General features: G+C 38.3%; 1 protein-coding gene across 1 annotated transcript; it reads left to right on the forward strand.

Moving 5' to 3' along the window:
- Positions 1 to 856: 856 nt before the first annotated feature.
- TMEM237 (transmembrane protein 237) lies at positions 857 to 13423 on the forward strand. Its single transcript, XM_088058840.1, has 13 exons — positions 857 to 946; positions 3239 to 3270; positions 4189 to 4199; positions 4698 to 4754; positions 6097 to 6210; positions 6577 to 6691; positions 7274 to 7431; positions 8041 to 8164; positions 9081 to 9272; positions 10140 to 10213; positions 10703 to 10796; positions 11607 to 11728; positions 13243 to 13423. The coding sequence occupies exons 1-13, from the start codon at positions 917 to 919 to the stop codon at positions 13308 to 13310; spliced, it is 1191 nt and encodes a 396-aa protein (XP_087914966.1). The 5' UTR covers positions 857 to 916; the 3' UTR covers positions 13311 to 13423.
- Positions 13424 to 14326: the final 903 nt, after the last annotated feature.

Here is a 14326-nt window from a genome sequence, read left to right on the forward strand (position 1 = left end):
ACCTTTTAAGATAGGAGTGGTGTTGGCATAATATTAATTACTCCAAAACCAAGTTCTCTTCATAATACATATAATTTCTCTTTTCTGCTCTTTCATCAACTCAAGTGAGTACAAACTGACAGAATGTGGACTTACCAAAGAGGAAAATTGTCAGAAATTCTTTTTCTTGTTGGTTTGGTCTGTGGTAGCACAGTCTCCTCATCAAAGGGTGCAATGCTTGTAGCAACTAAGTTACTCATTCTCCTCAGCTCATATTTGCAGCGGTCTTGCCCCCTGAGGTACACAGATGGTATTTTGTTGGCCTACCTCATCCTGGAGGAAAATCAACAAAGCGAGTTAAATAGTCTTGAAAGAGGTTATTTAAAGTCAAGTATTACAGCCATCATGATGCCTGCTTGTTCTGGAGCCAGGGCTTGTATTCGTGCTTAGAGGTAAAATGGGAGGGACCGAAGCTCCAATATGTCATTGATGTGGGGTAAGTACTGGTGGAGGGTGAGATAGCAGCCAGCTCTGCACTGCTGGTCCATGACCAGCTTCCCCACTTCGGCCTAGTCCAGCATCTGTCGACTCTTTCTCTTTGCCTTTCTTCCATGTATTATTTCCTACTTTTTTGGTGGGGTTTTTTTGTGTTTTGTTTTTTTCCGATTACTTAATTTATCAGTTTGAGACCCTGGCTACAAGCCGAACTATTTAGCTATTAATTATTTTATTATAGTCCAGAACCCTTTCCCCCTTAATTTTGACGACGCCTCCCCCTCGGGGCGGCGGGGGCCGGGCTCGCTAGATGCCGGCGAAAGTCGCAACCAGGAGGGCACGGGAGGCCGCACCTCCCGGCGCTGGGGGGGCGCAGCCGCGGCGCGGGGCGGAAGGAGCAGCGGCTCCTCCCCGCAGAGCCGGAGCTGTGCGGGTGCGGCCCATGGCGGCGCGGCGGGCGGGCTCCGGCGCGGTGAGGGGGCGCTGGGGCCGGAGCGGGCGGGGGCGCGAACGGCTCTGTGGGGCTGCGGCGCGGGGGGGGGGGGCCGGGCTGCGGGCTTGGAGGGCGAAGGGAGCTTGGCCGGCCTGTGCGCTGTTGCTGAAGGGATGTGGCGGGGCGCTCCCCGGCAGCAGCCGCTCCGGGAAGGCGGAGCTGAAGCGCGACGCGGGAGCGGAGCACCCTGGTAGCAGAGCGCGGCTCTTACATCCTCTGCTCCTGCTGCATCCCGCGGGAGGGGGAATGTAACCGGCCGCAGGGTAGCACGTTTCTGCCCATCTTTGCTGCGGAAGCAAGCAAGCATTTCCTCGTTGTATTTTTTCATATGAACCTCTCAAAAGAAAATCCGCAAGGCTTTAACAAATCTGTAAAGGCTGCTTCAGTGTTTTTAAACATTCTGGACATTTAAACCTTTCCTTCTCAGCATCCTGGAATGGACACATGGGGAGTTGGGTAGTTCATTTTTCCCCCTGAGTTTCCAGGTGGGTCCCACTGTCTAGTGGCCTGGCTCAGGTGTGCAAATACAGGGTTTGACCGAGGCAGCGGCAGCCCGGTTTTGCGGGAATCTCTTGGTTTCGGGGACACGTTAGAGCACTCAGCGGCTCTTCTGTCCGTAACAAAAGGTCCATGGGAACCTGTCCTCAGAGTCACCCTTTCTATGAAGTTTGGAGTGATTTACTCAGACTCTGTGAAACTGCAAATAGACCAAAGCTGATACCTCTATGGCAGAGCTGGGGACTGTCATACAGATGGACAGATGAGTATTAATGATTGGCTACTTGCATGTGTTTTCCTGTGTTGCAAAGGATAAATGATACAGAAATCAATGCACTTGCCAGCTGTTTTGTAGAAGGTAACAAAATAGGTACTACAGAGTATAGAATTACTACTGCATAGGCAGTGAATGCTGTGTAAAAGGATTGTGGCTTTTGTTTGTTTTTATGGGGTTTTTAGCTTTTATTTTTTTTAAATACCAAGTATCTTAAGCATTTAATATTTACTGCCACAAGAATGTTGGTAACAATTGAAGTAATGAGATCTTTATGACCTTTACCAATATAGTGTGACCAGTCCCCACCTGCTTGTTGGGTGCCACTTAGGGTGTGCAGTTCCCTACCTGTGTAAATGGCACTTGCTGTCAGTCTTCAGCATGGCCAAAATCCAAGTGAGAGATTTGAAGTCTAATCCCACAAACCCTTCCTTGCATGAGGCATCTCATTTGCTTTAGATAAACAAACCAATGTAAAATTTGGTTATAGGAATTTGTACCAGCATGCAGACTTAAGGGTTTTTTAGTGCAAGTAACATTAGCTGCTGTTGAACAACCTGCCCTTGTTTGAAATGGGAGTAGTTCTGGGTCCTGACCCAGGGGCAGGAGGGTTCACGTCCAGCTAATCCTGGCTGCCTGAAGTTTATTTTTAGTTCAGAATTAGCTGAGGTTCAATGTGAGCAGCGTGAGGGAGCATAGACCAGTTCACAGTGCCTCTTTCAGGGAACTACTTCAAATGATATGGGAAAGAAACAAGTGGTGAGTTTGTGGATCCTTGAGTCTTACCAGTCTTACACCCCTTTTTTTTTCTGGTATCTGAATTTTCTGAGCATGGGCAATATTTCTTTGTGCATCTATTCTTTCAACATAATTGTGTTGTACAAAATCTGAAAGTTAACTACTTTTTCTAGATGAGAGAATGGTACGAGCTCAGTTTCAGATTATTATCAGGAGATACTTTTAGATTATAGGTGTTTGACCTGCTGGTAAATATGTTCAAAATTATATGGAAAAATAATATTTTACAATATTTAAAAGTATTTTCATAAGCGAGCTTATTTTCTTTTATTGTTTTTATTATTGTTCTGAATTTACATCTTCATTAATAGAAAATACTCTGCTTATGTTGTATACTGTACAGTTATACTGAATGCATAAATTATTGCAATATTTTATATTTACTTAAATAGAATGACTAATAAGCTTTCTAATGCAAATGAAATGAAATGTGAAAATTGTTGAAGCTGAAATGCAATCTGTGCTGCACACACAGAAGTTAGCTGTGTGTTCCTGCTGCAGTGCCCATCAGAACTCTGGTAAAGGCATATTATTCCAGCATCTTTTACATCTTGCTTTTATATAACATCTCCATTAGGAATGTCTGGCTATTTAGGAGGCATACAGAGTAAAACATACCTTGGACATTCTGATCTGAAGCTGTTTTCTGAGAGGTGGTTTCATACTGGCAGAAGTTGACTTTTGTTTCTCTCGTCTTTCAGTGCCCACCTCGTGCCCTTCCTCCAGTGCCAAGGTAAAATCATTGCATTCTGTGGAACTGATCATGATATGCTGTACTGCAGATTTTGAAAGCAATAACATTAAGAGAAACAAGTCTGATTAACATCTGAGTAGCAAAATTGCTTTTCTTGCTAATTTATTGTCCCAAAATGCTTTACAAGGAATGCAAAGCATTTTAAAGTTTTATAGAAGCCAGGAAATTTTACCATATTACCCCAGTTTTAATACTCATGAGAGATAAACTCTTTAAACCCTAAAACCCTTTTCAGACAAATATTCTAGTTTTAACATAGTCTGTGTCCACATCTAATATAGTTTAATTTTTGTCTGTTTTAATCTCTTTTTCCTCTCTTTCTTTTATTTTGTGTTCTTTAGTTTATTTGAATCACAAATCCTTTAAAAAAGAAATTTCTGGAATTAGGCTAGATATTCTATAATCAAGATTTAGGTATATATTAGTTTGATGTAGTATAGGGAAAAAAATGGGCTATTTTTCACTGTGAAAGGAAAAAAACAATTATATAGTTTTTGTGAGATGGTACTTCAGAATTCCTTCAAAGTACCTGGAAGTACATGTGATTTTTATGATTGTTGACAGATAATGTCTTTTTAGTGATGTATGGGCTCAAGTGTTTCATAACTTTTCTTGGTTTGTTATATACCAGGCAGTAAGATAAGTTTTAATTAGCCAGGTGATTAAAGCTTTTAATCTGATCCACAGTTAGCCAATCAAGAAATTGTGCATAGTCACCAACAAAGTGCTTCGTACCCTGTTATACACAACTGCTCATAAAGAGGAGGGGGGATAAAGAAATTAACCATAAAAGCAGCAGTGTGAATTTCACGGTTGTGAATTGTAATTGAATCAAAATTAACTTTCTTTTCATCTTTTTACACTGCTCATCAATAACTTTTCTTCTTCAATATGAAGTGGAAGCCAAGGTGAGTTACTAAAGAGAACTACAAACATTGGTAGTACCTTTTGGTGGTATTCATTCTCTTTTCCTAAATGCAGGCTGATTATTTAAACTGGATACCTGTGCATTGTTAGAACTGTTGTTTTTCTTCACTCTCTTTACTGTTTGCTATTTCCATCAAAGTAACTGAAATTCTGCCACTGTGCTTTAAACAATAAGTTTATTTTTCAGAGCATTATTCAGAGTATTTCAGTTTATCACTTAACACACGTGCATGTGCGTATTGAGCCTTTGCTGGACGTGAGACTTCTTACCCTGATTTCTTACCCTATTTTCCTAACATCTTCTGTACTCCACTTCCTTGTGTGAACTGGTGAATTGTCATCTTACCTGTAAAAACAAAGGATGTCATAATTTGTAAAAAATAATCTATTTCTTATCCTAAATTTAGCACGGCTGTTAAAAAAAGGAAATGGATGTTTCTCCTTGCTGTGCACCCATACTTCTGTTTTATGTTATGCAGATGAAATTCCACTCAGTCGTCCCAAAAAAAGGAAATCCAAAGGAAAGACTCCATTAGGTAAGGTCCTGCCAAGACTGAAAACTGTTCTTTTATTCCTGCCATTTTTACCTTTCTAATGTCTTTGCATAATTCATTAAATAGACATTTCCAGCTATAAGCTGCTTATGTTGAATATGTTAAGCACTTGAATTTTTGAATGAACTAAGATAAAACGCAGTTAGCAGTCTGGTTCAATTTCAGTCCTCGGCCAAATAAAGTCACGAGTTAATCACTCCTTAATCACAGAAGATTTGACTGTAAAAGATTATTAGTATCAGAGCTTTGTGTTTTTACAAGAAGCAGACCTGCAGAACATACTCTTTTAAGCAAGATTGTAAGTTTGATCTGCTTTGATAAAGCAGAACATGTTAATAGAATCTATTTCTGTAACCAGTTGACTTGGATCCATATAAAAGTTTGATGAGTAAACCTCCTTTATTTATACTCTCTATACTTAAAAGTGAGGCCTCATTGACAGACCTTTAAATGCAACAGATAGAGCTGTCACTAGCAGGATATCCTAAGAATTAGGTTTTGTTTACTGTTGTTTCCAGTGAGCTGAAAGATGATGCAAAGTACACCTTTTGCCATTACGTTGCTAGTTAATTTTGCATTTTTGCACAGTAAAGGTTTGTAAAAGGTGCATAAATTTGAGCTTGAAGTGGAAACAAATATTCAGTTGTTACTATAAAAATTTCAGTCCTTGAAGACACTATTAAAAAACAGGTGTGATGTAAAATGGAGAAGTAATTTTGTCTTTTCTACATGTGATCATGCAAGTTGATGCTACTGCACTATAATACGAATTCATGTTAACCTCTCATGGAAATATAATTCCTCTAAAGTGTAATAATTAATCTCTCAGACTGGAGTAAATATTCTTCATTGGATTTTTTCTGCTCCTTCCTTATTCTTGTACTGTATGTTCAGCATTTAATTTTTTCTTTGATGTGATGCCATTTTGCCTTAGCACATATCTGTGTGGATCACCTTGTAATAAACTATTAATTTTTTCTTGGCTCTTGCATTATAATCTTTGCACATAGAAAAGAGAAATATAGAGGTGTAGTTCTTTCTGGTGATGGATTCTTTTCAGACAGTCCTCTGCTATATGCCCAAATGGGAATTGTGTTACTTCTTGGATACTTACAATTCCCTCCTGAGCATGAAACTGTTACAGTGAAATACCTTTGTATATTTCTACTTCTCATCATTGATTCCCAACTCTTATATTTCCTATAGCCAATGCATTTTCATTTGTTGCTCAGCTGGGCAGCAGTGTCGTAAGTGGCAGCTTTCTCTTGCCTGTTTCTCGGTGACTCTGAATTCAGGCTGCTGGGTCTTTTCCTGTGGTTTTTAGATGGCATTGTGCAAGCAGCGGTTCGTCGGCAGTCTGAAAGCAGCGAGCCCCTGACTCCTGAACCGCCTGATGCCCCTCCTCAGAGGAAACGCAAGAAGAAGAAAGTACCTACTGGTATGTGAGATTGTTGTAGATGGGAAAGAGCAGTAAGTAAATCTTGGGAACACAGAAATATTGTTGGAAAAAGTGTATTTAGGTTTAAAACATTTCATGTTCTTCTTTACCTGTAATCTCTCTGTGAATGGTATCTTAGAGTTTCACTTTCTGGTTTCAGATTTCATAGGGTACAAACCTCCACGAAAATAATGGATATATAATTTTGGAAATTATATAATACTTTAGATCATTCAAAGCTCAGATCATGGCTTTTTTTCGCCACTCTTTTTATATAATAACTATTTATGTATTTAGGTGAATGTATTTCCATTTTTTTGAAAGATCTGAAACTTTCATGTTGGGTTGTTTTTTTTTAATCTTCAGATTCTGAGACCTCTTTCACCCAGCAAAATGTGGCATCCCTATTTCAGAATGGAAACGGCATGGATGTCCCTGAAGCTGAAGGAACGGTGATCCGCAAACAGAGAAAAAGAACAAAGTGAGATATAACTAGTATAGCCCTGAAATAACTGGAATATCTGGACATAATAATGTCTGGAATAACTCTGACAGTGAATGTGGCTGAGGAGTATTTTACATTGTCATTTGACAAAAATGTAAAATCTTGAAGCTCACAATACCATTCAGCCTGTGTACAGTTCTTTCCAGGGTTAAGATCTAACTTTATTCACTTCTTTGTTCTGTGCATACCTGGATGCATCACAGCTCTAAATATATTTTCATGAGCCTAATAGTTCAGTCACAGACATGAAAAAATTAGAATTTGGTACTGCTTTCTATCATTCTTACTATCTTAATTTTATGAAAGTTAGCATTTTTTTTCCCCAATTGTTTGAATATGTTCTAATTGTTAATCTCTTGATATGGAATTGGTCTTACAGTTTTAGTCAACCAACTCCATGGGAACTTTAGTCCTTAAAATTATAAACAGGGTAATATTACACAGGTCGTAGTCTGATGGGTTCTTGTCAATCAGGCTAGACATGTTAAATGTTCATAGGAGCCTTTGGATTTTACACATTACCTCCTTTCTGTCCCACTGTGTGTTCTGTGCCAACAGGAAACCTCGGCCAGCCGAAGTCAGCTCCAATGAGCTGGAAGTGGAGGAGGAAGACATCATTGAAGATGAGCAGAGAAAGAGCCCAGATCAACAGCCTGTGTTTGCTGCTCCCACTGGAATTAGTCAGCCTGTTAGCAAAGTGTTTGTTGAAAAAAATCGTGAGTTCATATTGTGATTTAAGTAATTTAAGAACATTCTTGCAATTAGAAGAAGCATTATTGTATCTAAAATATAAATATTGTAGTATTGGGAAGAATTTTTTAAAGTTTTCCAAAACAAATATTATTTGGAAATAAATGCACATGGTAATTTTTCAACAGTGAATGCTGGTGTTGCTGTGCTGGTATATTTGGTTCAATTTTTTAATTCCATGGTGGGGGTGAAAAAGGTTTCAAAGTACCCAGCTGAGCTTTTTTGACTTAATATTGTCAAAACTGTTACTTGCAAAACGTCTTTCAAGTGGAAGTTTTTTGCAGGACGTTTGTGGTTTTTCTTGTATTGTTTTGGGTTTGTTTTGTCCCAGGGAACACTGAGTAATTTCCCAAAGTGTTTTGCACATTGTTAACTCCATAGCTTGACCCACCAGGATGCATCACTCTGACCAGAGGCATCCTGTATCAGTGTAAGCTGACAATGGGCAGGAAGTGGGGAGAAGAAATTTTCTAATGGAAATTCTGATGCTTACAGCTTTTTAACACTAATAAGCATTCATGTAGAAATGTGAAAGGAAACAGAGCTCTCTAAAACTGATTCCCTTATCCTTTCAGGGCGTTTTCAGGCAGCTGACCGTGCAGAATTGATTAAAACCACTGAAAATATCAATGTACTTCTGGATGTGAAGGCTTCGTGGACTACTAGAGATGTTGCCCTCTCAGTGCACCGAAGTTTCAGGTGAAAGATAAGTGTTCTGATGTAAATAAACATAAATCAGGGGTTTGGTTTGGGTTTTGTTTTTTTTTTCCTCCCTGAAAATTAGTGTCTTTCCTCTATAGTTGTAGGGTATTTTTATTTCTTTTGGATATTCCTAATAAATGGTAGTTTGGGATTGAACAGGTATAAAGTTTATCTGTCCTCTAGCTTTTGGTATTTGTTGTCAAGATTATGTATTTCTACTTTAGACATCACAGTTGAAATACAGCTCAGAAAAATAATAACTAAGAAAGCCATATTGCAAAGATTCAGACAAAATCTCAATAGCAAGTGATCAAGCTGATAATCAAAGCATTAGTCACCTACAGAAATATGTTAGAAAATAAGACTGACCCATCGTGTATCACCAGAATGAAAATACCTAAATTCAGACAGTCCTCAAAGAAAAATCCTGCTTGGTGGGAAGGGAGAGGAGTGAAATTGCACTGGAGGAATAAGCTTGTGCATAATAGCAGAACCATTATTTTTTTACTATGCGGTTGTGTTGTGATAGAGAATGGGAAGATAACAGACGTTTTCTTGTGTATCTTACCTGGAAGCCTGGGCTTTCTGCTCAAGCTTTTGCTTAGCTTGATGAAGATGTTGAAAAGATTGCCTTGGGGACAAGTTAGAATGTTGTGTAAGGGGCGGTGGTCTTGGGAAGCTATAGGCGGCTACAAGTGAAAACTATTTGATGCCTGTGCCTGGTGCACTCTGGTGTGATGGGAGGTAACAGAACTCTTACTTAGAATTTTTAAAACTAGATCAGAAAAAGCACTCAGAAACAATGTCTGAAAGGCCTTGAAAAGCAGGGTTGAACAGATGGATTCATGGGCCTTTTTTATCTATATGTAATTCAAGATGTTAAAACTGGTCTAATGTTCTTTCCTCCATTCAGGGTGTTGGGACTCTTCGCCCATGGCTTCCTTGCTGGTTATGCTGTATGGAACATCGTGGTTATCTACATTTTGGCAGGAAATGAACTTTCCATGGTTTCTAACCTGCTTGAGCAGTATAAGACAATAGCATACCCAGCTCAAAGTTTGTTCTATTTTTTGCTGTCTATCAGTACAGTCTCAGCCTTTGACAGGTAAAACATATTTGTATTTGAAAGCTGTATATATTTAATTTGTGTATATGGTGTTCCTTTCTCCTTTCTGCGCCACATTTTGATTTGCTGTTGATGATTTAATTGATACACGCAAAGAATGATTTGTCATATGGCTGTCTAAATACAGAAGGGATGTACTTGAGCATCCAGACCTTCAGTTTCTGTCTGGTGTTTGCACCCTGCTTCAATGTACCGCTGCTGTTTATGGCATTGGGAGGTGAAACAAATGTAAGAGCTGACCTGTTGTTTTTAGGTGGGACTGGGAAGAGGGGTGGAGAACAACAAATGTTTCTATCAGGTTCTTTTCATATGAATCCATTGTCTAGTCAGGTTTGAAACATAGCTGAGTGAACAGTTTTCCTGGTTTAGCTGGGGTTTCTGCATTATAGATTAAGAGTGGGAATGAAAAGAAAGAAGCTCAAAAAAAGATCATTAAATAGACTAGATTCATGGATGTTACAAGAAGGATAAGGCAGGGGAGGAGTTGGTGCTAGGAAAAAAAATGTGACTTTTTTTCCCTCCAAGGATGTCACGGAGGAGTTCCAAGTTACTCACATTTGCTCCTGTAAGCAGTTCCATTAGCGTGGACACTGAACTGAATGGCAAAGATTAGAGGGGACAGATGTCCCCAGGTTCCCCCTGTTTCAGAAAGGTCTGCAGTGTGAAACCTCATGGAACATCCTCCTTCATTTTGGAATTGGCATAATGGGGACCATTGCCATGTGTGTGGGTTGTATATTAAGGCACTGTTACAGAGGCAGAAAAAATAACAATAGAATACTCTTAGAGGAACAATATCATTATTTTACTGGGCTGTGTTAATAATAATCTTGGTTTTATTATCAGGATTGACCTGGCAAAAGCAGCAGTTGCACTGAGGGGCTTTCTTACCCTAGACCCAGCAGCACTAGCTTCTTTCTGTAAGTACTTTGAAATTGATAGGAAGCTGTCCAGAAAATATGGTAAATGGAAAACTCCATAGTCTTTTTACTGAAATCTTTCTCTCAGGTTATTTTCTGCTTTAGAATAAATTACTTGCTCAGTAGTTGATAATAGGAAAGGCCATAAACACTTTGTTCCTTGTTTTTTTTAAAGCATTTGCAGTAGTAGCATTAGTGAGGCTAATTAGTGAGATAGTTCTTTTCCATTTCTTAATATAGAACACAAACCTAAAAAAAAAAATCCAGAATCACAAGGTGCAAGCTTTGATGTAGCTCATGGATTGCAAAAGTGCAGAAACCAGAATTTGATAGATACGGGGAATGTTAAAGAAAAAAGAATGAATTAAAGTAGACTATGATTGGAGGCAGTGGAGTGAAAGGAAAGAAAATGTAGTGATTAGTACCATGTCATGATGAGACAGCATTTTGGGAGTTTATATCTGACACTACTAATTCCATTTCTTCCAGTGTACTTTGCTGCTCTTATCTTATCCTTAAGCCAGCAGATGACATGTGACAGAATCAATCTCTACACACCACCTTCAGAAAATGGCAGTATCTGGTAGGAAACAAAGAACCACTTCTGTAAATTTTAACATAGCTCGTTTAGGGACACTTGTCAAACCAGCAGATTGAAGAGGTTGTACAAGATATGTAAAAAAGCACTGATGAAGGATTTTATTTCTGAATTTGCCTTTGAACTTGTCTGGAATATTTTATATTTTCACTGAAAAATAAAAAACCCAGGGATGAGTTTGGTCATGTTGTTTGCAAATCCATTATACCTCAAACAAGAATTGGAATGATGCTAGAAATGTCATTTGTCAGGAACCTTAAGAATCTCTTTTGCTTGAGAATGAGTACTGAGAGTACTCAGTATGAGTACTGAGGTAACCATTTTAGGTTCAAGGGCAGGACATTCTGTAGACAGTCAACACTGTTTTTGCAGGAGTCTGCCACAGGATGCATGGGCTTAGCAGGCAGAGCTGGCATTTAAATATAAACTATGGTTTCATGTTAAGTGATCCCATCCAAAACTGTTACCTTCTGAAGTACCTATTAATGGACTCAAATTCTGGTAGCACAAACTTTTAAAGTAAACCAGGAGAAGTAGAACAAAAGCATTCATGTGAAAATTTTCTGGTTTGGACAGTTTTTGCAGGGGGTGGATGTTTAGAGTTTCTGTGGTCTTTGGTAATTGTTCTCTTTACCAGGCCTTTGCAATACAAGACTGTCATGGTCTTGTACATGGTACAAGTAGCTCTCTTTTCACATCTGGCTTAGAAAATTTGTTTTGATGTTACTCTGTTAAAATTATTATTGTAACTTCTCTGCACCAGTGGTGACTGATGGTTTGATGTGTCTTTCCCAGGACCGCAGGTACAGAGACAGAAATTGTTCATTCGTGGGTTGTGGTGAATCTCGTAGTGTCTGTTCTAGTTGGGACAAGTTGGATCTTTTTAAGTTCCCGGCCAGAGCTAGACCACAGTGAAGGTAGGAAACACTGACAGGTAAAATGTTGTTTATTCAAGTTGTTGGGGTTTTTTATCTGCTGTGCTCTGCATTTGGTGTTCATGACTAGTCCTGAGAAATTTTGTGACTGAGGAAAAACAAGTATCTCCTAGCACCCTTGCATAGCAAATGCTTCTTAGGATGCTGGTGTCTGTGTTTGTATTATAAACATTAATTTAAAAAGAAGAGCTTTACTTGTCCTGTCTGAAGCAATGTGAATTTTGAAACATTAAAGAACATCTCTTTTCAATAAAGAGAAAAATAATTTTAAATACTTTAACTGTATTTAAAATATTTGAAATTCTAACTGTGTCATAGAAAACTCTGTAATGTTATTAATGTTCCTTCTATAAGTGTTAAATGGGTTACAAGTTCAGCATTATTTTCAACAGGACATGGCAGTAGTTTTGGGAACTCCCTCGCTTTGAAAAGTCAGATTTGTGCTTGCAGAGCAGGACTTCAAATGAGGACTGCTTGTGCTGGTCCAGGCTGGAAGAGGGGGAAGCAAGTTCTTCTCATAGAAGAAACTTGGCTAGAAACTGGGCCTTCCTCTCCTTTTGTGTTCCACCTGGGATCCAAAAGGTGTGCCCAACTCAGCATTCCTGTCAAGTGCGTGCAGCCTGTCACTTGAAGGTATGCTGTACATAAAAATCCCAAGTTTCCACTTAAAAGTCAAAACGTATCCTAAGAACACCGTGAATTGAAGCACATATTTGTGTTTGGGAGGCTGAGGATTTAACATGCCTCTTCGAATTAATTTTGAATTTTCATGTACAGGTGTCCATATTTCAGCTGGCCCCAGTTACTATGTTTGTTTCTAATAAATCATTTAATGAGTTAAAAAACTCCAAACAGCTAAGTGGCAGCCTTTACAGTCCTCAGTGGTAAAATTTATAATAGATGCTTAAATAATATTTAAAATCCATAAATAATAAAGACTTAGTCAATTAATCCAGTGGCTGAATTTTACTCAGGTTTTGATTAAATTTTTGATACTTGCATGTGCCTACTAAGATTGGAAAACCACTTTGGAAATTTCTAGAGAGAAATTCATTAGTACTTATTCCAAATAGTAAGAAAGTTTAGTCTGCTAAGTAAGGATGGGGTACACTAACTTAACACTGTGAGACACAACGCAAAGACTTCTAAAAATGAACAAGTTTCTAAACAGAAGTCTTCCTTCCTGAGTCTGACACTCTCAAAACTTTAGCAATCCCTCAGTCTAATTCAGAGTTGTGTTTCAGTGTCCACGTTGAATGCACAATGGTACTGCACATGATCAACTGCTAACATTGTCACCAAGTCTGTCAATTTTGGGGAGCAGCAATAGTTTTCTAAAAACATTGGTGGCCCTTGCCATCACTAAGTTGTTGATGATATGATTGGGATGAAAAGCTGGAGGCTTGGGGGAATGCCATGGTACTTTTCAGGAATAATGGAATTGTATCCAGGTGAAAGTTTTCAAAGAAAACATAATTCTTTCCTTTCTCTTTTAGAATTGATGTTTCATTCTGAAATTGTGGAATTTCCTCATGGAGATGTCATACCCAGAGTTCAGCCATGAGTGTGGAACAAGAATTTGCAGATATTGTTGCTGTGACTCCTGGCTCAACATACTGTGTATTATAGCTGTGTATTATAATTTTCATAAAGAAAGAAATGTATTTTTATACTGTATATATTTAATGTTGATCTTTTTATGTATGTTACAGTTTCCAAATGTGATTGAAAACTTTTATACTTTTGCTTTTTGTTTTACAAAGCAGATTATCCCTAGTGCATAAAGTCAAGGTGATTTTGTAAATACTGCTACCTACATAGACAAAGACACTAGAGGGATGCAGAAGATCAGGTGTTCAGTGCTTTTTTGACTGCTGTACAATCTTCAACAACCTGCTTTTATTATTAATGGAAACAGCAGTTAGCTTATCTGATTTGGTTAAACATTTTCTAGAGATTAAAAAAAAAAATCTTACAACAAAATTAGTCTATGGAAAATGTATAACAAAACAAAGCTAGGAAGCATAAACCCCACCAAGTTAGTAATCTTAAAATAATCTGCATTTATTTGTCATAAAATATTTTTCTAGAATAAAGGATTAAATTGTCAGGGATTTTGTTTAATAATCCATTAAAGAGGTCACTTTTTTAACCTTCATTTAGTTCTCTTGGAAAAAATCTTGATGATAACAAGTTCTTACAGGCTGATGTAGATACAAGACAAAGTTTTAATGTTGCAACAGTTTGGTCAGTTAAATACTTCTCACCAAACAGGATGTATCCATGTCCTGTAATTTCTCAACAGTCAGGAAGTGTAACTATTCCAAAGCCACTCAAAAGTGTTCTGATTTCTCCTTATCTGGTGTGGCAAGCACAGTCATTTTATTCACTGCTCTTTCTGAACAAACTTGGATTTCACAGATGGTAAAAATGTCCTTACTCCTACCTGTTTTGGTGGAGATGGTTTTCTGCCATATTGTTTTGTGTTAGGATAGAATGGGAAATGTCTTCCTAAAGTTACCAGAAAATGCTTATTAAATCAACCCAAAAAAGTCTGCAGCTACCCACCTCCTATGCAGT

The sequence above is a fragment of the Pseudopodoces humilis genome, chromosome 8, assembly GCF_049639895.1.
Source record: "Pseudopodoces humilis isolate 2021_Gansu_Grassland_sample_001 chromosome 8, ASM4963989v1, whole genome shotgun sequence".
Lineage (NCBI taxonomy): Eukaryota > Metazoa > Chordata > Aves > Passeriformes > Paridae > Pseudopodoces > Pseudopodoces humilis.

What these genes read in the sequence shown, in the direction of transcription:
- TMEM237 (XM_088058840.1), top strand. Translation starts at nt 917, where the DNA reads ATGGCGGCGCGGCGGGCGGGCTCCGGCGCG. An exon ending in AGTGTTTGTTGAAAAAAATC is followed by an intron (nt 7,432 to 8,040) that starts GTGAGTTCATAT and finishes TTATCCTTTCAG; the next exon opens with GGCGTTTTCAGGCAGCTGAC. An exon ending in TCAGTGCACCGAAGTTTCAG is followed by an intron (nt 8,165 to 9,080) that starts GTGAAAGATAAG and finishes TCCTCCATTCAG; the next exon opens with GGTGTTGGGACTCTTCGCCC.